General features: G+C 38.9%; 1 protein-coding gene across 5 annotated transcripts in view; it reads left to right on the top strand.

Moving 5' to 3' along the window:
* PCYT1A (phosphate cytidylyltransferase 1, choline, alpha) overlaps window positions 1-26217 on the top strand; it is a 59681-nt gene that overhangs the window by 28737 nt on the left and 4727 nt on the right. For all 5 annotated transcript variants that reach the window (XM_028503993.1, XM_028504019.2, XM_036018270.1 and 2 more), the window contains 6 exons: window positions 8569-8668; window positions 13607-13723; window positions 14330-14481; window positions 16819-16897; window positions 23798-23940; window positions 25793-25981. In XM_028503993.1, coding sequence (XP_028359794.1) covers window positions 8569-8668; window positions 13607-13723; window positions 14330-14481; window positions 16819-16897; window positions 23798-23940; window positions 25793-25981 — 780 coding nt within the window. The remainder of the gene's footprint in view (window positions 1-8568; window positions 8669-13606; window positions 13724-14329; window positions 14482-16818; window positions 16898-23797; window positions 23941-25792; window positions 25982-26217) is intronic.

Here is a 26217-nt window from a genome sequence, read left to right as displayed (position 1 = left end):
ACAAGTTCTTTTTAAAACACATATTTTTATTTTCTTGGTTATATACCTAAGAGTATAATTTCTAGGTCACATGGTATTCTATGTTCAACGTTTTGAAAAGTGTTTTCCAAAGCTGTGCACCAGTTTACATCACAGCAGCAGTATATGAAGGTTCCAATTTCTCCTGGCCATTTTTATTATTGCCTGTCTTTTTTGCTTATAACCATCCTAATGGGTAAGAAGTGGTAGCTGTCTGTGGTTTGGATGTGCATTTCCATAATGACTAATATTGTTGAGCATTTTTTCATGTGCTTTTTGGCCATTAGCATACCTTCTTTGGAAAAATGTCCAGATCCCTTTGTCTCCATAACTTTTCATTCCCTCTTTTCTCCCTTCCATTCACCAGGGCCTACTTCTGTTCCTGAACCCATTAAGTTGGCTACTAGTTTTTAGCTTGATCTGAATTTGAATATAGTATCTGATAGTCTCATTAATTATTTGTGAATGCTCTAATACATTTCCCACAACTATTCCAAATATTTTCTTCTTTCCTCAAGCTTTCATTCTCATCCCAAACTACCTGTTCTTCATAGGTAACTTCACTTTTCCACTATACTGAGAAAATTGAGGGCGTCAGATATAAGTTTGTACATCTTTCTTCTTTTACATTCAACATTGTTCTTTTATCACCTTTCCTTTCTTCTGCTTTTAGCAAAATGTGATCCTGCTTATTTCTAGAGTTAACACCTTTCCCTGCTCTCCTGAGGCTATTCCCTGCTATTCTTCTAGCCTCTTTCTTCCTGAATTCTCTGTTTTTTCCTTCTCCAGTATTTTCTCTTTTTTAAAAAAATATATTTTCGCCCTGGCTGGCGTAGCTCAGTGGATTGAGCGTGGGCTGGGAACCAGAGTGTCCCAGGTTCGATTCCCAGCCAGGGTACATGCCTGGGTTGCAGGCCATGACCCCCAGCAACCGCACATTGATGTTTCGCTCTATCTCCCTCCCTTCCCTCTCTAAAAATAAATAAATAAAATCTTTAAAAATATATATATATTTTATTGCTTATGCTATTACAGTTGTCCCATTTCCCCCCTTCATTGCCCTCCACCCTACACACCCGCTTCCACCCACATTCCCCCCTTTAGTTCATGTCCATGTGTCATAAGTGCTTTAGCTTCTATATTTCCCATACCATTCTTGTCTTCCCCGTCTATTTTCTCCCTACCATCTATGCTACTTATTCTCTGTACCTTTTCCCCCTCTCTCCTCCTCCCACTCCCGTTGCTAGGCCTCCATGTGATCTCCATTTCTGTGGTTCTGTTCCTGTTCTAGTTTGCTTAGTTGGTTTTTGTTTTTGTTTTAGGTGTGGCTGTTAATAATTGTGAGTTTGCTGTCATTTTACTATACATGTTTTTTTATTTTCTTTTTTTTAGATAAGTCCCTTTAACATTTCATATAATAATGGCTTGGTGATGATGAACTCCTTGAACTTGACCTTATCTGGGAAGCACTTTATCTGCCCTTCCATTCTAAATGATAGTTTTGCTGGATAGAGCAATCTGGGATGTAGGTCCTTGCTTTCATGACTTGGAAGACTTCTTTCCAGCCCCTTCTTGCCTGTAAGGTCTCTTTTGAGAAATTAGCTGACAATCTGATAGGAACTCCTTTGTAGGTTACTGTCCCCTTGTCTCTTGCTGCTTCTAGAATTCTCTCCTTCATTTTAATCTTGGGTAATGTAATTATGATGTGCCTTAGTGTGTTCCTCCTTGGGTCCAACTTCTTTGGGACCCTCTGAGCTTCCTAGACTTCCTGAAAGTCTATTTCCTTTGCCAACTTGGGGAAGTTCTCCTTTATTATTTGTTCAAATAACTTTTCCACTTGTTGCTCTTCCTCTTCTCCTTCTGGTACCCCTATAATTCGGATGTTGGAACGTTTCAAGATATCCTGGAGGTTCTTAAGCCTCTCCTCATTTTTTTGAATTCTTGTTTCTTCATTCTTTTCTGATTGTATGTTTTCTTTCTTCCTTCTGGTCCACTCCATTGATTTGAGACCCAGTTTTCTTTCCATGACTATTGTTTCCCTGTGCATTTTTCTTCATTTCACTTGGTGTAGCCTTCATTTTTTTCATCTAATTTGTGACCAAATTCAACCAATTCTGTGAGCATCCTGATCACCAGTGCTTTGAACTGTGCATCTGATAGGTTGTCTATCAGTTGCTTAAAAGTATTGGCTCTGCTGCTTTGATTTGTTCTTCCGTTTGAGCCTCTTTTTTGTGGGGGGTGGGGGGTCTGGTTGTGCCTGTTACATATGAGGGGCGGAGCCTTAGGTGTTCACCAGGGCGGGGCAACCCAGTCTCTGGGTTGTGAAGCTGTATGTGAGGGTGGGATTCAAGAGGGAACAATGGCACTTGCTCTGCTATCTCTCGGATTTCAGTCCCCTCTGCCACTTCCCACAAGCAAATTGGGCCCTTCTGGTGCTGATTCCTGGGCGGGTGGGCTTGTGTACATTCTAGGACCCTGTGGGTCTTTCCAACACACTCTCCTGTGAGGCTGGGAGTCTCTCCCGGCACCTCAACTCCCACAAGTGTTCTCAATCAGTGCTTTTAGGCTTTATTTCCCTGCACTGGGTCCCTGGGTTGTTTGGTCTATCTCGCTGCCTGGTTTTACCTGGTTTATCTTCGAGGGAATGTGTGACTGCGGACAGCCAGCTGGTTTGTGTGCCTCACTGGGTCTGCTCGCTGCCTCCCCATGCCCAGGGTCTGCCACTGGGGTCTGCTAGCCGCTACCTGCATGCCTGGGGTCTGCCAACTGCTGCCTGTATCCTGTGCACCTGGGTCTGCCAGCCACTGCTTTTTCTTGCCTCGACCCCTCTCAGCGAGCCGCCGACTCCGCCCCTCTTACCAGTCTGGATGAATGGTGGTCGGTCTTCTGTACAGTTCAGTTTTCTGTCTGTTCTGGTGGTTTTTTTGTTTCTGAATTTTTGTTGTCCTTAATTTTGGTTGTGCAAGGAGGCATGGTGTGTCCACCTACACCTCCATCTTGGCCTGAAGTCCCTTCTCCAGTATTTTCAATCTCATTGGCTCCTTTTCTTCTGTTTAGATATGTACATATCTCTTTAATTAAAAATCCTTCTGTCCCCTCTAGATACCTTTATGTTTTCTCATTTTTATGGTCACACATCTCCATGGAGAGACTATTACTAATTTATTTCACCGTTTTCCAATTTTCTTAAAGGCATTGGTGTTGTAACTTTCAGTAATATATTCTAAAGGTCTCTAATAATCATTTGAATCTCCATATTCAAAGACTTTTCTCAGTTCTCACTTTCTTTTATCTCAACTCCTTTTTTTAAAATTCCTCTATTCCTGGTAATGGTACCACAAGCTTATTTTCTTCAGATCAAAATCTCAGTTATTGTAAATTCTTTCTCAGGTGACAATATGTTTTCTTTTTACTATATCCCACCTATTCTTCCTTCACAAACTTTTTTATCTGTCACCCTTTCTACTTCCACTGCAACATTAATGGAAAAATCCCGAAGTCCATGTCCTTCTCCCTATAATAACTTGTGAACTGATCTATTTCTAAGTATGCAAAATAACCAGTGGTATCCTGGTAAACTGTCTTACTGAGGGGGGAAAAACCTTTTGATATGTAGCATTTGCTGATTTCTGTGATTGATTTTTAACTACCAGTGATTTAATAACTGGCCTACAAAATTCCTCAGCACTTAACAACCAAATCTCAGTATGCCATTGGTAATAACTTTCAGAGACACAGTAAGGTGGTCTTTTATTTACATGTGTAGGCAGCTAGAAAAGCATGCGCAGAGCAAGGATGATGGGCCACATACGGATGGTCACCAAAGTGGACAGCTCCAGGTGCCTAACAACAGGCAAAACTGGAAAAATAAGGACCTTGCCCCAACTAGGGTAACCTTTCCTCCCCCAGCATATGCAGTTCAGACGTCCTGATCTCTTGTATCTCTGGTCATATGGTTCATACCTCCCTGACCTTTCCTCCTCCAGCATGTTGCTACTCATGTGAATTAGACCCCCTTAGATGGGGAATGAACAGAGGGGCCAGGGAATAGCCCTAAAGCATTAAGCCCCCAAAACAGTGAAGTTCTGATCTCCATCAAATACATCTAGGCCTCAGTTGTGTTTCAGTTCCAGGTATGGAAAAACAGCAAAATCAGACAAGTGACACAATGGTTGACATCAGGACCAGCTACATTGACTAATGACCCCCTGCCCTGGTGCTGACCAATCAGTAGAGACCATGACCTGAAAGGACGCAGCAGAAAGCTGATGAATATTCTGTTGAGATCCTCTTCTGGGACCTCTCCTACAAGCCCTTAAGATGGAAGACCCAGCTGCTCTATAGAGCTTGCCCGCTCCTTTCCCCACCCACTTCCCCCATTTTCCTTGCCACCCTCTCTTTCTCTCTCTTAAGCACCAAGGGCCCTTCTTTTGCCTCTGTGACTTGTTTCCTGAGCCCATTTCTTCTATAGCTCGCTTCTTCTACCTCTGTGACTTGCTAAATAAGCTTTTTCTTATAGTTGGAATCTTGGCTCTGAATTCTTAGCAAGAACTCAAGTACTGAGGTTGCTGAATTGAGGTCTAATTTCTGGTGCTATTTCTGCTGCCAATACATTATTGTTAATAATTGTATATTCTCCTATTTGTTTCATATATGAGGGAGGACCCCAAAAACCCAGAATTATCTCCTGGAGGGAGGGCCCATTGTAAGACAGGATTCCTCACTAGATGTGTGTTCTAGGGACCCCTCTGTGTCACCTGTCATTGTTGTGAGAGGCTATGTTCAGCTTCAGTGAACTTTTTTTGAAGACTCTTTCAATGCCTTTGCCCATTTCACAAGTGATTTATGAGCACACCTGCCCAAACTATGCTGAGTGTTCAGCCGTTTTTGACCACAAACAGAATGGCCCCTATGCCCCACCCTCCCTATTCACCTGATCTCACCCGAGTGACTTTTTTGTTGTTTCCCCGGGTGAAAAGAGTTCTCAAAGGGAAATGTTTTGCTGATGTGGAAGAAGTGAAACAAAAAATAGCAGAAGCACTAAAAGGCATCGGAATCAATGAGTTCAAAAACTGTTCTGAGTGATGGAAAAGATGTCTTGATAGGTGTATTTTACCAAATAGAGAGAGCACTTTGAAGGTGACTGAAGTTTAAACATGTAGGAATAAATACACAATTTTAATAAATAAATTCTGGTTTTGGGGGGGTCCCTCCTCATATATTTTAATATTTTACATGTATAAAAATGTATTTTACATATGTAAAAAACATTATTGAGATATAATTCATAGATTGTTATAATACAATACCCATTTAAAGTATACAATCAAGTGGTTTTTAGAATAGTCACAGAGTTATGCAACCATCATGTCACCCATGTTAAAACATTTTCATCATATGGTGTTTGTCTTTCATCACCTGGCTTATTTCGCTTAGCATAACGCTCTCCAGTTCCATCCATGCTGTCACAAAGGGTAGGAGCTCCTTCTTTATTTCCATTGCATAGAATTCCTTTAACAGGAACCTAAACATCAAAACAAATAAGCCAAATATAAACAAAGACACTGAAATAGAGAACAGGCTGACAGTGACCAGAGGGGAGAGGGGAGGGAATTTCAGGGGAAATGGAGAAGGATTTACAGGAACAAGTATAAAGGACACATGGACAAAAACTAGGGTGCAGGGGGTAGAAATGGGAGGGAAGTGGGGAGGGCTAAGGGCGGTGGTGGGCTGGGATGGGAATAAAAGACAGAAAACTGCACTTGAACAACAATTAAAATAAAAAATAAAATAAAATGCTAAAAAAAAAACAAAAACAAAAAACATTTTCATCACCCCAGAGAGAAACCCTGTACCCCTTAGTAGTCACTCCTCATTTCTCCCCAGCCCTCCCAGTCCGATGTAAATACTAATCTACTTTCTGTGTAAAAATTTACCTATCCTGGACATTAGATATAAATGGAATCATATAAGTGGTCTTTTGTGGCTGACTTCTTTCAGTTAGCATTATGTGTTCCATGTTGTAGCATGCATCAATACCACATTCCTTTTTGTGGCTGAATGTCATCTGTTTCTTGAGGTATAACTTACATATGGAAAAGTGCACAAACCTTAATAGTATAGCTCAGTAAATGTTTACATATGTGATCACCAGTGTTCCTGGAAGACTTTCTCAAGCCCTCTGCTAGTTAATATCCTCTTTTCCCAAATTTTCTCTTTATCCTCTGGCTTCTATTTTTTATTAGCTTCGTCTGCTTTTTGACCATCATATAGATGAAATCATAGAATATGTGTTATTTTGTGAATAGTGTATACTTTTAGTGACTCTTTGCATGCTAACTTCTAGAGGATAAATTGTTCCCTCTACTCTGTAGGAAAATCACTAATAAATTCAGAAAATTGTACATTTGGGTCCTTGATCTATTCTTACCCTTTTTAAAAAATGTTTTAAAAATGTTTTAAAAAGGATAACACACATCTAAAAATGAGTGTTTTTGCTTATTTTATAGTTTTGGAATGTCTTAAACTAAGCTTATATAAGTGATTTTAAAAAGAAATATACTTTAATTTTAAAACAATTTAAAAAATCTATCCTTATCTGAAAACGGGACAAAACAATGTCTTCCCAGTTTCTGGATTTAGCCCAATCAGGATATGATCTGTTTAGAATTTAAAATTCTAAGGGAACATCACTACAGCCCAATGGAAATCAAAGGGGTGTTAAGGGAATATTGTGAACAACTTTGTGTCAAAAATTTTGACAATTTAGATGAAATACGTTCCTAGAAAGAGACAAATTATCAAAACTGACCCAAAATGAAAAAGAAACTGTGCCCTGGCCGGGTAGGTCAGTCGGTTAGAGCATCATCCCAATACACCAATGTTGTGGGTTTGATTCCCAGTCAGGGCACATGCAAGAAGAACCAATGACTGCATAAGTAATTGGAACAACAAAGCAATGTCTGTCTGTCTGTCCCTCTCTAATCCCCTCTAAAATCAATAAATTAAAAAAGAAAGAAAGAAATAGAAAATGTGAATAGGTCTATCCCAAATAAAAAAACTTGAATTAGTTTTTAAAAGTCTTCCTGCAAAGACAAGTCTAGGTCCAAATGGCTTCATTGGTGAATGGTATTCAACATTTAAGGAAGGAAAAATATCAATCCTATGCAAATACTTTCAGGAAATGGTGGAGAAGAGAACACTTACCTATTTTATGAGGCCAACTATCAAAGCCAGAAAAAATACCACAAGAAAATTATAGTTCAAAATCCCTCACAAACTTAGACACAAAGTTCTTGTTATATTAACAAATTGAATTTAGGGACATATATGATGATTTATTATAATATGATCAAGAGGGTTTTCACCTAGGTATTCAGGGTTGGTTTAACATATTAAAATAATTAATTTAATGTACCATAATTAATAAAAGACAAAACCAAAATCCAACATCTTTTTATTATAAGGACTCTCGACAAACTAAAAAGAAGGGAGATTTTTTAACCTGATAAAGGGCATCTACAAAAAACTTACAGGTAGCACTTAATGGTGAAAGATTGCCTCAGACTGGGAAGAAGGCAAAAATATTTGTCCTTCCCATTTCTATTCAACACTGTACTAGAAGTTCCAACCAGAACAAGGAGAAATAATAAAAGCAAATTAAAGGTATCCAGATTGGAAATGAATAAGTAGTTATCTTTATTCACAGACAACATCATCTCATATGTTGAAAATCCTAAGGAATCTATCAAACTGCTAGAATTAATCATTGAGTTTAGCAAAGTCATAGGACATAAGATCAATATACAAGAAGAACTGAAATTACACACACTAGCAAGGAACAATCCAAAAATAAAATTAAGAAAACAGTTGCAGTCACAATAGCATCAGATAGAATAAAATAGGAATAAAGTTAACAAAACGCCTGAGAAAGGCTTTCCTTTATAAAGGAAAATCCACACCTGCCTTTTTATTTCAGCTTTGCCTGTAAGTAATCACATATAATTCATGTGACTTCTCTGAACCTTGTTTTCCTCATCTTTAAATTGAGGATACCAAACTATTGTACTACTTGCTTCACGGGGCTATTATGAGCATTAGAACATATTTACAGTAGAAAGATGTACACACTGATAATTGTACTCAGTAAAGTATACAGGAGCTGTTTGTCTTCGCAGTCCCTTAGTTGACGCCGTCTGAAATGCACTTACAAACCTTGGCAATTTAGACACATAGAACAGTGTTGGCTAGTTCTGCCATGCAGCAGAGGAGCCGTCATTCTGCACCCAGACATCTTGCTCAGTCTTTACCCTGAAATCACCAGTAAGACATTTATCTTTGAGACCATGATTTACCCATTGGTAAAAGGTTGCCAGTTTCACTTGTCATTTTTGGAATGCCTTTTTTTCTCCTTCATGCTATAAAGTTTTAGGAGGAATTTTAGTCACTGCATGTTAAACAACTGATTGTTCTTCAGAGTTGTCATTTTTTGAGTATTTCAGTTTGTACCGTTGAATTTAACTTTTTTTCCCTTCACTTTCCTCTTTTAAGGGCTTACGGCAGCCAGCTCCTTTTTCTGATGAAATTGAAGTAGACTGTAGTAAGCCCTATGTCAGGGTAACTATGGAAGAAGCCAGCAGAGGAACTCCTTGTAAGTAAAGGCCCAGTTATTTTGTTGTTTTGCTATTGTTTTTAGCATTTAATTGTATTTATCAAATATATACCTACTTCTTATATTCTTCCCTCAGTTTACCTATAAAAGCTAGTTGGGACAGGGGGATGAGTTCCTTCTACCTCCCTTGCTGCTCTTTTGGGAGGATAACTACACGATAAGATTTCATTTTTTTCTTCTTATTACGTACTTGTTTCCCAGGATGTTGTCACAGCTTTGAGCGATAGCAGTGCACACTTGCATCCTGGGCTGTTGTCACAGTTATGAGATACAGCAGAGCAGAGACAATAAGACATTAGCCTGAGCTGGATTTTAATCTTGTCTATTTTTACAAAGATCTGAATAATATGTCAGGCCATCTGTCACATTTTTTATAACCTTCAGATTGTTCCCACGTCTTCCTTTCTATCAGTGAGTACCCTGGCTATGATGCTGTTGATCATAGAGGACAGAAATATCCCAAGTTGAGATGCTCCTCACTTAATTTTATTGATACAATTTTCCTGTTTTTTTAAGACTCACTTTATTATTATCAAAACTCATACTCTTTATTTTATGTTTGGTTTACATAATATATGTATTCTAGATACTCTTGTTTTGTGTAACTGGTTTTAGGGGTCATCATAAATAGAAACTTCCATGAGCATTTGTTGTGGATACAGAGTCTTGTAGACAGCTATCCTTACTTCCTAATAAATTCTTCTGTTCTCTTTTTTTTCATCCCTTTTTTATTTCTTCCAGTTACTATGGTAAGTATTCTGTCTACTGTGAACATAGGTCTGGATTCAAACTCAGGCAAGCACTAGGGAATAAGAAGCAGTTATAGCCACAAATCTTTACAGAAGATATCTGTGGTTACTTCTTATTTGTGTTAGCATATTTGCTCCCTGTTGTAAAACTGAGGAATAGTGAAATACAGATAGAAAGGAATGCTGGGCAATGTTAGGCCAGAGATCCCAGTACCCCTGGACTGTATCTTGGCTATATGGAGTATAATGTTTTTGGTTCTCAAAATTCCAGAGAATGCTTTCCTTTTGAAAAAGTGTTAATACATGTAGATCATAAGCCTTCTGATTCATGATGTCATGTTTTGGGTTTGGCTCCCCTTGCTTGAGTAATAGACAAGGCTAATGGGGTAGGTTAAATGACAACATGGAAACACAGACTATATGTAACAGGGTGTAATGGTGGGAGGTCACATTTCAAAATGCCACCAAACTGTTCAAGGGTTACATTCAGATGTGATAGTAGAATCTCTTGAAGGCAAGAACTGCTCACGTACTCTCTAATGACACTCGTTCAGAATGCAGTACCGCCCTCAGGTCTGATCATGTTAACTATGTCAGCCAGTTTGTTGCTAATCTGTCCATACCACTTGTGATACATAAAATGTATGTGTGTAGATATACTTTTCACAAGTTTGGAAGCTTATAATTAACAAGCACTAACTAATAAATCTAATTTTAAAAATTTAGAATAATAGAATTTTACAAATAGTTTATTTTTGAGATAATATACTTTACACTCTCTTTATTATATATATGAAGGAATTAAGGTCCATAGAAACTTAGAAACAAAAACTCAACAATAAAACAAATAATTAATGATAGAATTGAAGCTGAAACCTAGGTTTTTCCATCTTTGTGTTCTTTTCACCGTGGAGTGGTGCAACTCTTCATAGACATCAGTTATTAACAATAGAAGACCATCAACCAACTGATTGTGTTCTAGGCTGTACAGACAATCACAGATTAGCCTGTAAAGTTGGCCAGTCTAATTCTATCTCCAGTATTTCTCCTATATCTCGTTATGTCTGTTCAGTTTGATGTTAAATGGCCAATACTCTGGTTTCTCTTCAGATCATATAAATCTTTTGCCTTTTAGATAGCTAAATAACTGACTGAATTCATGCCAGTGCTGGACAAGGGATAAACCAGCAATGAATCTATATACATATGCCACAGTGAATTTTAAACAAATAATTGGTACAAGGGAGCATTCCTCCCTCTACTCCCAGGTTTTCACTTGGGAGAGTAAGGGAGTACAAGAGGGAAGTTTGTGTAATCTAGTAGAAAACTCACTACCCAGAGGAAAAAAAACCAAATATGGCTTGAGAGATGAGAATATCTCTTTTGAAAGATTAAAAAAATCAGTGACATGTTCTCTTAGAGAAAGGAAGAAAATGCAGAATATGAAGGGCATTGGAAATCTGTTAGGGACAAAATGTTTGGGTCATAGATATGTGAGAGACTGTATCAAAAGAAACCCAGGTCTGTTTGGCCTGAAGGAGAACATCTTAGTGACTTAGCCAGCAGTAGTGCAAAGGCTGTAATTTGTAATCCAGATCAGAACCATTTCCAGAGTGAATGGGTTTGTTCTTGAAAATACAGAGACAACAGATATAAATCAGAGGGAAGGTATGGTTATCCTGGCCAAGAGCCTCTTGGTGAAAGAATGGATAACTTGTGCTTTCTCCTCAGATTTTCTAGTTTAACAGTGGCCCCTTCTGGTCACTTGGTTAATATACCAGCCTGGGTTCACCAAAGACTTAGGGTGAAGTCAGAGGGAGTTGAGAAGTTGGGAGGCTGGGGAAATACTGAAGAGGGCAAGAAGCACATCTAGGGTTGGTGTAAGAAAAGGATTCAGTGGTGGAGTGGCCTGATATGCGATGATTAGTTACTGGCAAACAGCATTCTATGCTATTTTCACTATCAGGAAATCTTACTTTGCCCTTGATATACACTAATGGCAATAACAAAAACAAAACAAAAAACAAACAAAATTACTCTTAATTTTTTTATTCTATCCTTTATCTTTTAGGATCAAATAAAGTGAGATCGTAGCCACTCTGGACTTGCTTGGGAAAGACTGAAGTATATTAGTTACTTCATGGTCATTATTTCTAAAATGTAGATGAGAGATTATACTACTCAGGTTTTGTTTTGTTTTGCTTTGTTTTATAGATAAGGAAACTGAGGCTTAAAGAGGTTAAAAGTACAGAGGAAAGAGAATGGTTGGCAAGCTTGAGTTGTAACCTTTCTGACTTTTTAGACCATCATTTTATTTCTCAGTTTTTCATTGTATTGGTATATTTATTTTATTAAAAAATTTTATTACCTGTATTACAAAAGCAATACCATGACTAATATTCATAAAGTACCAAAAGGTATATAAAGAGAAATGTCTTCCTTTTACCACTGTCTCACAGCCACCTAGTATCCCTTTTAAGTTTGGCAACCAGTTTTACCAATTTCTTGTGGATATCTAAGCAAATAGTGTCTATATCCTCCTACTCTTTTAATGGCTTTATCATGGTATAGTCAGTGTTCTGTTGAAATTTAGGTTGTTTCTAAACTTTTGCTATTACAAATAAACAATGCAGCAATGAATGACATACATTTTTACAAATTTATCTGTGAGATATATTCCTAGAATTGGAATAGCTGGGCTAAAGGATATAAGCATTTGTCATTTGACCTTTGATAAGATATTGCCTAATTGCCCATCTTAAGTTGTATCAGTTTATATCAGCAAAGTATGATTTCTCAGTTTAAAAGCTACTTGCTTATGGATAAAGCTATCTGGAAATGAAAGTCCGTAAGCTTCCTGAGAACCAGTTTCCTCCCCCTTAATTCGTTTTCTTGACTCACCAGACAGGAGAGAGAGGTATCTTATCCCACACTTTCGGTGTGTTATATCTGATAAGACTTTGGCCCTTCTTTCCCAGAGTGATGTATGTGCTCCTACTCTTTCTGCTGCTACAGTGAAGTAGCTTTTCCTTTGTTCACATAGTGGGAATATTTTACTAGGACTGGTTAGATTTATCATTTGAAGCACGATGAACCATTATATCAATTTCATTCTCAGTGTATTTATTTGGATTTGGAATTAGTCTTGTGACCCAAGAGAACACTTCCTGGCTTTTCTTTCATAGTCCACTACCACAAAAAGTAAATTGACAGTTATTTTCTCACTATTGGAGAGAAGAGAAAACCTCTAATATAAAGTCCTAAAATATTTGTGTTTGATTTTCAAATCTTATGTAAATAGTATATCACCCTCTACTGAGAAAGTATAACACATGCTCACTATCAAGGAGAAATGCTTGGCCCTGACTGGTGTGGCTCAGTTGGTTGAGCATCATTCAGCAAAGCGAAATGTCGCCAGTTTGATTCCTGGTCAGCTCACGTGCTTGGGCTGCAGGTCTGTTTCCCAGTTGGGGCATATGTGAGAGGCAACTGATCAGTGTTTCTTTCCCCCTCTTTTTCCCTCCCTTACCTTCTCTCTAAAAATAAGTAAAATGTTTTTTTAAAAAAAGGAGAAATTCTTGAAGGAATTCCATCTGTTATCCCAGAGTAGGGACTAGGAAGCAATAAATGGATAGCTGGTACTTACCTTCCTTCTTTCTTAACCTCACCTTTCTGGATCACTCCTTACTCTCTGGGCAATAGCAGGGAGGTTTATTTTCAAAGCAAAGCATTAGTAATTAGTATTCAAGGCAGCTTGAAAAAGAGAGAGCAAGCAGCCAGATTATAGTATAACTATATTCTGTTTATATGTAACTGAAGTTTAAACATAAGCTGAAGGGGAGGATTTTGAAGTTTTCAGCTTAGCTGTTGTATAACTCTTCCCTTTCACTTCTAAAATAACTTTAAGAAAAAGCAATTGTGATATCCAGTTACCTGAACAGTTTGGTACAACCACTCTAACAGAGAGAGTTAATGGGTATGACGTCAAAAGAGTCTTTGTAGCTGACATCTGTGATGTTTTTCCTCAAAATCCCCAAATTAGAGTGACTATCCAGAGAAGAGAGAGGGGTATACAAAGATGGAACAGTCGCACCATGCCATTTCCCATTTGTCAAATATGATATACTGAATCAGTGTATTTTTGTGATAAATTTTCTTTTGGATTTAGGTGAGCGACCTGTAAGAGTTTATGCAGATGGAATATTTGACTTATTTCATTCTGGTCATGCCCGGGCTCTGATGCAAGCTAAGAACCTTTTCCCTAATACATACCTCATCGTGGGAGGTAAGGAGACATCTTTTATCTTTATAACCTGAGTGTATTGGCTCTTGTTTTGGCTTTTAAATGAGGGATATAGTACAGCCTCTCTAAAACATGGTGTGCACACCTGGAGAGAGAGAAGTTCTAAGCCCTTTGGATCTGAAATGTCCAGTGTTTACCTTACTGTTTTTAGCTGAATGCAGTCATGGGACACCCCTCTTGCCTATTTAAGAATGACATTTACTCTGGATTTCAATTTATCATTTTGAATCAGCTGAATTATAAAATTCAGCTTAACAAATGTTATATGATACAGTCCAGTCTTATAAAAATAGGATACGAAAACATTTTTTAAAGCTTAATTGATGCACTAATGTACAGCAGGTTTATTTCAAAGGTAAAGATGTTAGTCCTGTTGGGGCCTCTCTTCTCCAAAGTGAGAACATATTAGTGAGTGTTGCTCCTGAAGGTGTATTTTGGATTAGAAAAAGCATTGTTATCTGGATGCGCTACCTCCAGATTTTTCTCCAGGTGGGGAGAATGGTTACAATCCTAGGGAGAGATTGGTGACTGAGGAGTAGTTAAGCAAAGGAGGCTTTGACTTACAACTTTCCGATATGGTGAACTCAGTTTGCAGTGATGAGCTAACACACAACTTCAAAGGCTTCACCGTGATGAATGAAAACGAGCGCTACGATGCAGTGCAGCACTGCCGCTATGTGGATGAGGTGGTGCGCAATGCCCCCTGGACCCTGACACCAGAGTTCCTGGCAGAACACCGGGTAAGAAACTGAGTGCATCTCCTCATTCCCTGTTTCAGAATTTCTTCAACTCTCAGGGCTTTTGGTAGTTGGTAGTTTTCCATTAGCCTTATTTTACTTCTGGCTTCTGTGTAAATTCACATAGAGGAGATGACAGTGATATTACTACTAATAATAGTCATCCCCGACATGTGGGGTTTGATGGTTTATAAGCACTTCTGCATTTATTATATTTTCATTTGCTCCCCATACCAGTCCCGTTGGGTGATTATTATTTCCATTTTATATATGAAAACAAGGCCAGAGAGACCAAATAACTTGGTCCAGATCACACCCTGTCAGGTAGAAATTAAATGCGTCAGTTAGGTTCTCTGTTTCTGCTGCCATCACCAAACACTGTAGGTGTCCATCCTCATAACATATCAGTCTCTTTTTTCCCAGGTGACTATGAGGATACTTTTATTAAAGCTGGGGACAGTAAAACAAGGAAGGGCTTAGCATAGAAGAAGCACAGGAGAGCCTAGGCTGGGTTACCTTAGCTCACTGAGAAGTCAGAGAAGAGGGGGCTTTGGGACAGGTTCAGAGAATAAGCCTGGTACAAGCTGCCAGCTGCCCATTGCCTTAGAGTTTAGGAGACACGTGTCTGTGGGGAAAGAAGTGGGAGAAGAGGCGGGAGGAGAAGAAGAAAGGAAAGTGAATGGCGCGGGCTGCTCCCCAGAGGGAGAGTGTCTGTGTTGGGACGAGTCTCTTTAGAATACACATAGCCCCAGCCATGCTCTCGAGTTCACATCACAGGACATCAGACAAACATAGATTTCTCTTGTGTTGACTTGAATTTAGTTTCAGGGCTTTGATTTTGGACTAGAAGTTGTATGCATCAGAAATGAGGGAGATTTCTCACTTTTGCTCACTGAGTTGGTATTATAAAGCCCCTTGCCTCTGTAATTCTCCCACATTAAAGCAACAGGTTATCTGTAAAAGGTAGGTAAAAAGATGAGAGGGATTTATCAGGTCAGGTTGGAGGATCTCAAGCTTGGGGAACCTGCAAGCATAGTTCTCTAGAGGGGTTGTATGGAAGGTTGAAAGTAAACTGTTCGGTGAAACAGAAAGGAACAGAGTTAGCCAAAGTGCTTCAAAAGTATTGCTTTTGAAGGAATAAGAAATGAGATTTCAGTGGGTGGGCTGGGATGGGAGTAAAAGAAAATCGTACTTAAACAATAATTTAAAAAATTATTTAAAAAAGAAATGAGATTTCTACCTCAAAAGTATTGCTTTTGAAGCATAAGTCTGAAGTTAAAGGGCATTTGATATAACTATTTAGGATTAGACACACCTCTTGCAGTTCTCTAGCTTTTCCATGCCAACATTTAGCAGCCAGTGGTACCAAAGGTGTAATGGACAAGATTATTCTTAGTAACACAGGCAGGCAGGCCCAGGCAGAAGAGGTTAGAGGAACTTCTAATTTTGCTTTTCTTCTTGTTAGCAGCATATCCTCAACCACAAGTCTTGCTTGCCCACCCAAGTTTCATTTTGCTACCTATGGATCCCTGATAAGTTGTTTATGGGTAACTGAGATGTTAGCTGAGAGTCCCTGACACAGTCCTGTTGAGTCTGTTTCACACTACAGTGGCCTCTGGGAGTTGGTTATGGTGGTATTAGCAATCATGTTAGCAAAGGGTATATGGCTTATTCAGGAAGGAGTAAATAAGTGAGGTTTAGGATATTTCCCAGAAATATTATTGATCTCAGTGCCAGTGGTCTCTTCACTGTTGCGAGAGGTATTGACACTAGTAAAATGGTGGATCCTGAAACCTAAAGGTCTTTTATGGCTTTGGATTTTGCATTTCTCAGGAGTATAGATGTATATATTCAAGTTCAAGGGTCCTTGGTTGCCATTTTTATATTCCCACTCATCTCTAGTGGGAATATAATTAACAAAGAAATGACTTATTTCTCATAATTTCAGAAACTCTCATTTGACAAATTCATATAGACCCAGGAGGGTGAGGAGGTTTCCTTTCTTCTTTCCTCAGCTCCACCCACTAACTAGCATACCTAACCCAATTTTCCAAGCATGGTGACTGGTATATAGTGTGAGGGGAGTGCCTCCAGTAGACCAGGAAAAGTAGCTAAAAAAAAAGAAACTAGCTGACTTCATATTTATGATCTGTAAATACTTAAGTCAAGTGGCCTGTGAATGAAGCATGGAATTTATGAGCAAAGCAAAGAGAGATAAAGAGAAAATGTCCAGTTAAGACTGGCTGTTTCCTTTTGGTCCTTTTTCTAGGCCTGAGTTTGTACTGGTTCTTTCTGAATGGCTGGTATCCCGGGCTTTAAATGATGTTTCCTTATTTTCAGATCGATTTTGTAGCCCACGATGACATCCCTTATTCTTCTGCTGGAAGTGATGATGTTTATAAGCACATCAAGGAAGCAGGTGAGTAAGTTGATGTGCATTTTCAGTTTATGGGTGAGTCTCAGGGGAAGTGACAGATTCATCCACATCACTACTTTACAGAGAAAAGTCTGTACATTGAGAAATTCAGCATCCACTTTCAGGTCGCACTTTGGATAAGAGGTTAAGGTGAGCATAGTACCGAAATCCAGCAATTCTCAGTCTAAACTTCTACCATTCATATCTCTTTTAATTTCAGGAAAACTTTCTCTAACCTCATATTTTTCTTTTTTGTTTTCTTTCCTTTTTTTGTAGAGAATAAAGATTTTATTCACTCTCCAAGAAATGAGAGGGGCATGGTGTGGAGAGATACACCAGCATTACGGAGTTGGTGCTTTGAGCTTTTATTGGATTACAATCAGATTAAAAAGGGTGGCAGGGGGTTGCTGTTGTGTGGCCCCCTGGGCTGTTGGGGCCTCAAAACACCAGGGTGCAGTTTGTTCCAATGTTATCTTCCGCCTGTAGCTATAGGAAGTGGTTAGTTCTGTTCTTGCTTTCCAGTAATTTCCAGTCCTGGGGACATAAGCTCAGAAGAGTAAAATGGCAGTCATGTTAACAAGGTCATAGGCCTGCTCAGCAAATGGTGCCTTGCTAGCAAATGGCACTGACTTTATCCTTTTATCCTCTTCTGGTTTAAAAATGGATTTCTTCTTTTTTTTTTTTTTTTGGAGTTCTTTTTTTTAAGTATATTTTATTGATTAAGCTATTACAGTTTTCCCAATTTTCCCACTTCATCCCCCTCCAGCTTTCTCCCCTCCCTTAGTTCATATCCATGGGTTGTACATAAAAGTTCTTTGAGTCCTCTGCTTCCTATACCATTTTTTATCTTTCCCTATTTTATGCCTACCAATTATGTTTCTTCTTCCCTGTACCTTTCCGCCCCATTCTTCCCTTCCTACTGAAATCTCTCCATGTGATGTCCATTTTTCTGATTCTGTTCCTGTCTAGTTGTTTGCTTAGTTTTTGTTTTTTTCTCTTCTTTTATTTTTTTAGGTTCTTTTGTTGACAGTTGTGAGTTTGTTGTCATTTTACTGTTCATATTTTTTATCTTCTTTTTCTTAGATAAGTCCCTTTAACATTTCATATAATAATGGCTTGATGATGATGAACTCCTTTAGCTTGACCTTATCTGGGAAGCACTTTATCTGCCCTTCCATTCTAAATGATAACTTTGTTGGATAGAATAACCTTGGATATAGGTCCTTGCCTTTCATGACTTGGAATACTTCTTTCCAGCCCCTTCTTGCCTATAAGGTTTCTTTTGAGAAATCAGCTGATAGTTTTATGGGAACTCTTTGTAGGTAACTGTCCCCTTTTCTCTTGCTGCTTTTAAGATTCTCTCCTTATCTTTAATCTTGGATAACTTAATGATGATGTGTCTTGGTGTGTTCCTCTTTGGGCCCTACTTCTTTGGGACTCTCTGGGCTTCCTGGACTTCCTGGAAGTCTATTTTCTTCACCAGATTGGGAAAGTTTTCTTTCATTATTGTTCAAATAAGTTTTCAATTTCTTGCTGTTGTTCTCCTTCTGGCACCCCTATAATTCAGATATTAGAACGTTTCAAAATGTTTCAAGTTGTCAAAGAGGTTCAAAAGTCTCTGTTCATTTTTTTTGAATTCTTGTTTCTTCATCCTGTTCTGGTTGGATGTTATTTCTTCCTTTTATTCCAAACTGTTGATTTGAGTCCTGGTTTCCTTCCTGTCACTGTTGGTTCTCTAAATATTTGCTGGATTTCATTTTGGGTATCTTTCATTTGTTTTTTCAGTTTTCAACCAAGCTCAATCAGATCTGTGAGCATTTTTATTACCAGGGCTTTAAATTTTCCATCAGATAGGATGGCTATCTCATCCTTGCTTAGCTCTCTTTTTTGAGGTTTTGCTTTGTTCTTTCATTTTGGCCCTATTTCTTTGTTTGGGGCCTCTGATAAGTTGGCAGACCGTGGGGGCGGGGCCTTAGGTATTCACCAGGGCAGGGCAACACTCCTTGCAGAGCTGCAGAGCTGCCTGTGGGGGAAGGGCCAGAGAGGGGGCAATGCAGCTCTCCTGCTTATCTCTAGCCCACTTTTCAATGAACTCTGTGTGAGACTGGGACCTTCTCCCACTGCGGCAACTGCTGTAGTCCACAGCCACCTCTGAGTCTCAGTTTCCCCTTAAGTCAGCCCATCCTGGGCAGCCTGCTGCCTCACTGCGATTTCTCTCTGTCCTTCGCCTTACTGGTCTGGCTGTTCTGTTTGACTGTTTCTTTAATTCTGTGTTTGATTTTCTGGCACTTCTAGTTGTTTATTGATTTTAGATTGGTTGTGTTTAGATTGGGGGCAAAGGGTTTCTACCTATGCCTCCATCTTGGCCAGAACTCCTCCCAATAAAATGAATTTGTTCTTGATGTCCTTACCTAGCTCTGGTTTTGGGGAGTAGGGATGAAGTTCTCATCATCTGTAGCTACTTCAGGCAGGTTAGGTTTGTAGAGCTGTCCCTGCTTGTGGGTCCAGGTGTGGGTCATTAAAGAGAAGAGGGTGGAATTAGATAGCCCATAAAGCAAGAGCTGTGACTGGAGGCCATTTTTGGAGAATCTTCCAGAGCCTGGATGCTCTGTTGAATGAAGGATATGAGATATGTGAGGAGACATGGCCTAAAAATAAGAATAAAAAAAAAGTCTATAGGTCCCAGGAGGGGATAGTCAGGAAAATGAACACGAGATATTGAACTTAAAATCCCAAAAAGGGAGAGACAGAGTAGTAGGTGAATTTTGTATGGCTCACACTACATCAGTAATTCTCAATAATTCCAAGTCAAAGGATGAAAGAAAAAAATGAAACATTAGCTTGGAAGAAAACTAGGATTCAGTCAGTTTGTAGGTGACAACTGGGCCTTGTTATTTACATTGAAACACAATTTCTCTCTCTAAAATCACCCTCATTTTATTAAAGAGACTGTATATAAATTTAGTTTCAACATAGCCTGATTATTTGCATGAACATAACAAGAATGGCAATTAGTTACATAGGCTTTTTCACATCTGCTTTGCTGAAATTTTTACAAAGAACCTTCAGGTTGAATTTTAGTTAGTCTTTCAGGGCAAAGAAGCCAAGCCACACATTTGCCATCTGGCTTTGTCTGAAATACCTATTAGTTTGAGCAGATTCCTTAAGTTCTTGAGGTTCCTTCCTTGCCATCTTTCAGGAAAGCAACCTAGGCTCCTTATCTGGAAGGACTTCCATGAACCACATGACCAAGTAAGGTACCAGGCCGTTTCTCAACAGGCTCTTATTGGCTTCAAAAGTCAATCCTGTTTTTTCACTATGGTTTATTGATTATGCTATTACGCTTGACCCATTTTTGCCTCCCCTTTATCCACCTCCGCCTTGTACAATCCCTCCCACCAGCATTCCCCCACCTTAGTTCATGTCCATGGGTCCTACATATAGGTTCTTTGGCATCTTGCCTTTCATGACTCTGAATACTTCTTTCTAGCCCTGTTTTGCCTGTATGGTTTCTTTTGAGAAATCAGATGGTCTTATGGGAACTCCTTTGTAGGTAACTGTCCCCTTTTCTCTTGCTGCTTTTAAGATTCTCTCTTTATCTTTAAGCTTGGCTAATGTAATGATGGTGTGTCTTGGTGTATGCTTCCTTGGGTCCAACTTCTTTGGGACTCTCTGAGCTTCCTGGACTTCCTGGGAGTCTATTTTCTTTGTCAGATTGGGGATGTTTTCCTTCATTATGTTTTCAGATAAGCTTTAAATTTCTTGCTTTTCCTCTGGCACCCCTATGATTCAGATGTCGGAACATTTAAAGTTGTCCTGGAGGTTCCTAAGCCTTTCCTCATTTTTTTGAATTCTTGTTTCTTCTGTTCTGATTGACTGTTTATTTCTTCCTTCTGGTCCAAAGCATTGATTTGAATCCTTCCCGTCACTGTTGGTTACCTGTACATTTTCCTTTATTTCACTTTTCACAGCCTTCATATTTTCCTCTATTTTGTGACCATATTCAACTAATTCTGTGAGCATCCTGATTACCAGTGTTTTGAACTGTGAATCTGATAGGTTGGCTATCTCTTCATTGCTTAGTTGTATTTTTTCTGGAGCTTTGATCTGTCCTTTTATTTGCGCCATTTTTTCTTTTTGTCTCCACGAGCCTGTTACATAGTAAGGGGTGGAGGCTTAGGTATTCGCCAGGGCAGGGCAACCCAGTTCACTGCACTGTGGGACTGTATGTGGGAGAGGGGTCTGAGAGGGAACAATGCACTTTGTTCAGCTCTCTGCTGGCTTTCAGTCACTTCTTCTACTACCCACAAGCAAATTGGGCCCTTCTGGTGCTGATCCCCAGGTAGGTGGTTTTGTGTACATTCTAGGACCCTGTGGGTCTCTCCAACAAACTGTCCTGTGAGGCTGAGAGTTTTTTCCGATGCCTCAACCCTCACAGGTTTTTTCAGTCAGGTTTGGAGGCTTTATTTCCCTTTGCTGGGGCCCTGGATTGCACGGTCTGTCTCACTTCCCAGTTGTTCCTCCCAGTTTATTTGCAGGCGAATGTGGGACCACCTGCTCTGCCAGCCACCACCTTGCCCACCCCAGTCCTCTAGCCACCACCTTGCCATTAGTCCTTTCCACCCGGCTGTCCATTCTGCCCCTCCTACCGGTCTGGATGGATGTTTTTTCTTTAATTTCTTGGTTGTCGGACTTCTGTACAATTCGATTTTCTGTCAGTTCTGGTTGTTTTTTGTTTTTAAATTTGTTGTTGTTCTTCTTTTGGTTGTACGAGGAGGCACAGACTATCTACCTATGCCTTTATCTTGGCCAGAAGTCATCAATCTTAATTCCTTAAGGTTTTCTGGTAACATCCAGAGTCCTGGCATGACTGTTTTGATTATGACATTTCTAGACAAAGACTTGGTTAATAAAGGCACATTTGAAAACTGGTGCTATTATAAGAGAACAGATTCTTATTGGGTTTATGCAAACAACCATATTGCCATGAAAATAATACTTATTAAGAGTTGCTGAACTCCAAAGGGATTTACGTAGGGAGAAAAATATAAATGTTTCAATATTGGTTATGAGGGTATAATTCACCAATTGTTCTAGGGGAAAAAAGTTTCCTTACATCTGGAAAACAAAAATATTTAAAATTAGCAATATTTTGAAGTCATATGAATAACAGTTACCTTTAGTTCATTTAGTTGCATATAACCAATATTGTTTGTCTTGATATTTGTCAGCATGTCCATGAATTTAGTTATTCTAAGAGTTCTATAAATCTTTATTTACTTCAAAGATATGACATACTTAGATACCTGTAATTTAGAGTAAGTTAGAGTCCTTTTCATGAACCCGTTTAAAGATATATTTGCAAATGCAATAGAGTAAAACAGTGACTGTTTATAAACAACCAAATTTAAAATGACATAGTTGTAGATTTGATTAAAATGCAATTGATAAAGAAATTTGTGAACACACCAAGGCACATCATAATTTTATTACCCAAGATTAAAATGAAGGAGAGGCTCCTAGAAGCAGCAAGAGATAAGGGAACCGTAACCTACAAAGGAGTTCCCGTCAGACTGTCAGCTGATTTTTCAAAAGAGACCTTACAGGCAAGAAGGGGCTGGAAAGAAGTATTCCAAGTCATGAAAGGCAAGGACCTGCATCCCAGATTGCTCTATCCAGCAAAGCTTTCATTTAGAATGGAAGAGCAGATAAAGTGCTTCTCAGATAAGGTCAAGTTCAAGGAGTTCATCATCACCAAGCCATTCTTATATGAAATGTTAAAGGGACTTATCTAAAAAAAAGAAAATAAAAAAACATGTATAGTAAAATGACAGCAAACTCACAATTATTAACAGCCACACCTAAAACAAAAACAAAAACCAACTAAGCAAACAACTAGAACAGAAACAGAACCACAGAAATGGAGATCACATGGGGGATTAGCAACAGGGGAGTGGGAGGAGGAGAGAGGGGGGAAAAGGTACAGAGAATAAGTAGCATACATGGTAGGTAGAAATAGACAGGGGGAGGGGGGCAAGAATAGTATGGGAAATGTAGATGCTAAAGAACTTATGACATATGGACATGAACTAAAGGGGGGGAATGTGGGTGGGAGAGGGTATGCAGGGTGGAGGGGAATGAAGGGTGGGTAATGGAACAACTGTAATAGCATAATCAATAAAATATATTTAAAAAAACTTGCTTTTCTGTAAAGTATAATAATTCAAGGTAAAAATCTCTTTTCCTTTTTTTTATAGTGAAAGACTATTTTTTTTTTTTTAATTTTTAGAGAGGGAAGGGAGGGAGAAAGAGAGAGAGAGAGAGAAACATCAATGTGCGGTTGCTGGGGACGTGGCCTGCAACCCAGGCATGTACCCTGACTGGGAATCGAACCTGCGATGCTTTGGTTCGCAGCCCACACTCAATCCACTGAGCTACACCAGCCAGGGCTAAAAATTTCTTGATAAGTAATATTTTACTTATGACACAAAAGGACAATATAAAGTTCATGTTTTTAGACTTAACATACAGTCTTAATATATATAAAGACCAATATTAGAAATGCACAAGAGATAAAGGCAGGAGGAGCCAGATGATCTAATCCAAGTGCCTATATTTGATGCTACGCTTACAGGAGGGCTGAGACTCGATCGACTGCAGCCATGAGGGGAGGCAGGAATGGAGACCCTGTATTTTTCTTAATATTGGGAGCATATAGCTCCTTCTTTCCTTAACCCCTGTTCTTTGATTCTTTCATCTTTCTATATGTCAATGTCTCCAGATTTTCCTTAATAACAGCAGATTCTGCTTTTCAAGGAAAGGAATGTTATTCCCAGTTTCCATTTAGTCCTACTGCCTGAGCTAACCAGAATGTTACAGTGTTTATATGTGTTTTGGCATTAGGCATGTTTGCTCCAACACAAAGGACAGAAGGTATCTCCACATCAGACATCATCACCCGAATTGTCCGGGACTATGATGTGTATGCCAGACGGAACCTGCAGAGGGGCTACACGGCAAAGGAGCTCAATGTCAGCTTTATCAACGTGAGTTTCAACTTCATCCCAGAGTTCCCTGGCCCTATAAAGACACACATTCCCTACTACTCCATCTGAGCTGAACTTGCTTTTCAGTCTGCTATAATTATCTCCTGCAAAAGTTCGATGAATCATCTTTGCAGATAACACTATGCCATGCTCTTTACAAAATAGAATGAAACAGAGGCATTTTCTGCCTTTATGGTATGGTATCAACACATTGATAAAAAGATACACAGCTAATTAAATAAATAAGGATGTGTAACTTACAAAGTATAATATATATATTAAATACAATTAACATAGTGGTTCTTAGCCTTTTTGTTTTTTTCATTTGTTGGTCTTTTGAAAATCTGTTGAAAGCTGTGGATCCCCTGCCTGTGTGGATGGCAACACACATTTTGCATGCAGTTTCTAAGGACATGAAGACCTAAGTTTTAAATTTTGGTTTATGAAAGCCCATTTTTCTTTAGGTAAATATTGCCCTTTAAAAACAAACTGCTATATATTTTGTATGTAAGTTATACCTCTATAATGTTTATTTGAAAAGAAGCTGCTAACTGGATCTTCTGCATTAGTAGTTTACCATGTTTCCTTATCTGTACCTCGCTGTGAATTATGAATGGGTGAAATGGTTTCATCTGAATATGATTTATCTATACAGATAAATCCCAGCTGTTGTTAGCCACCTACTACATAACTTTTTATCTATTTTCAGGTGTTTAAAATTTTTAAAAAGATTTTATTTATTTATTTTCTAGAAAAGGGAAGGGAGGGAGAAAGAGAGGAAGAGAAACATTAATGTGTGGTTGCCTCTCGCGTGCCCCCACTGGGGACCTGGCCGGCAACCCAGGCATGTGCCCTGACTGGGAATCAAACCAGTGATCCTTTGGTTCACAGTCTGTGCTCAATCCACTGAGCTATGCCAGCCAGGGCAGGTGTTTAAAATTTTTAAACATATTTCCTTATCTGTTTATGATAGGGAAATTATGAGAATACTTTTCATTTGACTGAAGACTCCCCTCCCCGCCCCCCATCCCCAGAGAAGCCCATCATTTTCTCTTCTCTTTAGGGAAGCAGGTAGGACCAAGCATATCATCTTTATTTTGTGAAAGAGCAAACAGACCTCCAAATACTAAAAATTACTCTTTTAAAATCATAGAGTAAGTTAGTAATAGAGGAGAAAAATCCAATACAATAAATGAAATAAGTAAAAGATCTACTACTTCCACTTTCAACCTGTTATAATTGACTTATTCTTGGCAATATTTTGTGCAGTGATCTTGTTGCTCCCTTCACATCTCTGTCTAGAATGGGGTTTGGGTTATGTTTGGCATGTTTATGTTTTAAGTTCATATTTTTTTCTTTAAAAATTTGACTTCATTTGCCTACATATATGTTACTAGGCCTACCCTATATATTTAGATTAGTCAGAGTTTCCAAGATGTTAAAATTATCACACTTTTATATAAGATGACCATCCAGAGGACCTCTTCTCTGTTATTATGCTAGAGAAGTATGGGATAGATTAAGCAAAGTGAAATTGTAAAGACTAAAAAGTGTTAATACAGCCCTGGCTGGTGTGGCTCAGTAGATGAGTGCTGGCCTGGGAACCAAAGCATCACCGGTTCCGATTCCCAGTCAGGGCACATGCCTGGGTTGCGGGCTAGGTCCCCAGTAGGGGGAGCATGAGAAACAACCACACATTGATGTTTTTCTTCCCTCTCTCCCTCTCTAAAAATAAATAAATAAAATATTTTTAAAAAGTGTCAATAGACTGCTGAACCATGTTTCTTTGCCCCCTTTTGTATGAAAGGTCTGGGTAGGTATTACTTCTCAAAACAATTCTTTCTTTACCTAGGAGAAGAAATACCACTTGCAGGAACGGGTTGACAAAGTAAAGAAGAAAGTGAAAGATGTAGAAGAAAAGTCAAAAGAATTTGTCCAGAAGGTAGAGGAAAAAAGCATTGATCTCATTCAGAAATGGGAGGAGAAATCCCGAGAATTCATTGGAAATTTCCTGGAAATGTTTGGTCCAGAAGGAGCACTGGTATGTTTGTTCTTTCCTGCTGGATAATTGAGGGAATTCTCCTGCTGTGGAAAGAATTATAGCATCCTTGACCAGAAAGGGACATGGACATTCAGAAGTTATCTAATCTGCTCCCCTTAGTGGGCAGAACTATATTTCAACTGCTCCCAAAACTTCTTTGAAATCTTTCCAGAAAGAGGTTACATGTTCTCCTAAATAATTTTGCCAGCTCTCTATCAACATCCAAATCGGGTGAC

This window comes from Phyllostomus discolor, chromosome 2, assembly GCF_004126475.2.
Source record: "Phyllostomus discolor isolate MPI-MPIP mPhyDis1 chromosome 2, mPhyDis1.pri.v3, whole genome shotgun sequence".
Classification (NCBI taxonomy): domain Eukaryota; kingdom Metazoa; phylum Chordata; class Mammalia; order Chiroptera; family Phyllostomidae; genus Phyllostomus; species Phyllostomus discolor.
This window is presented reverse-complemented; position numbering and strand designations above follow the sequence as displayed.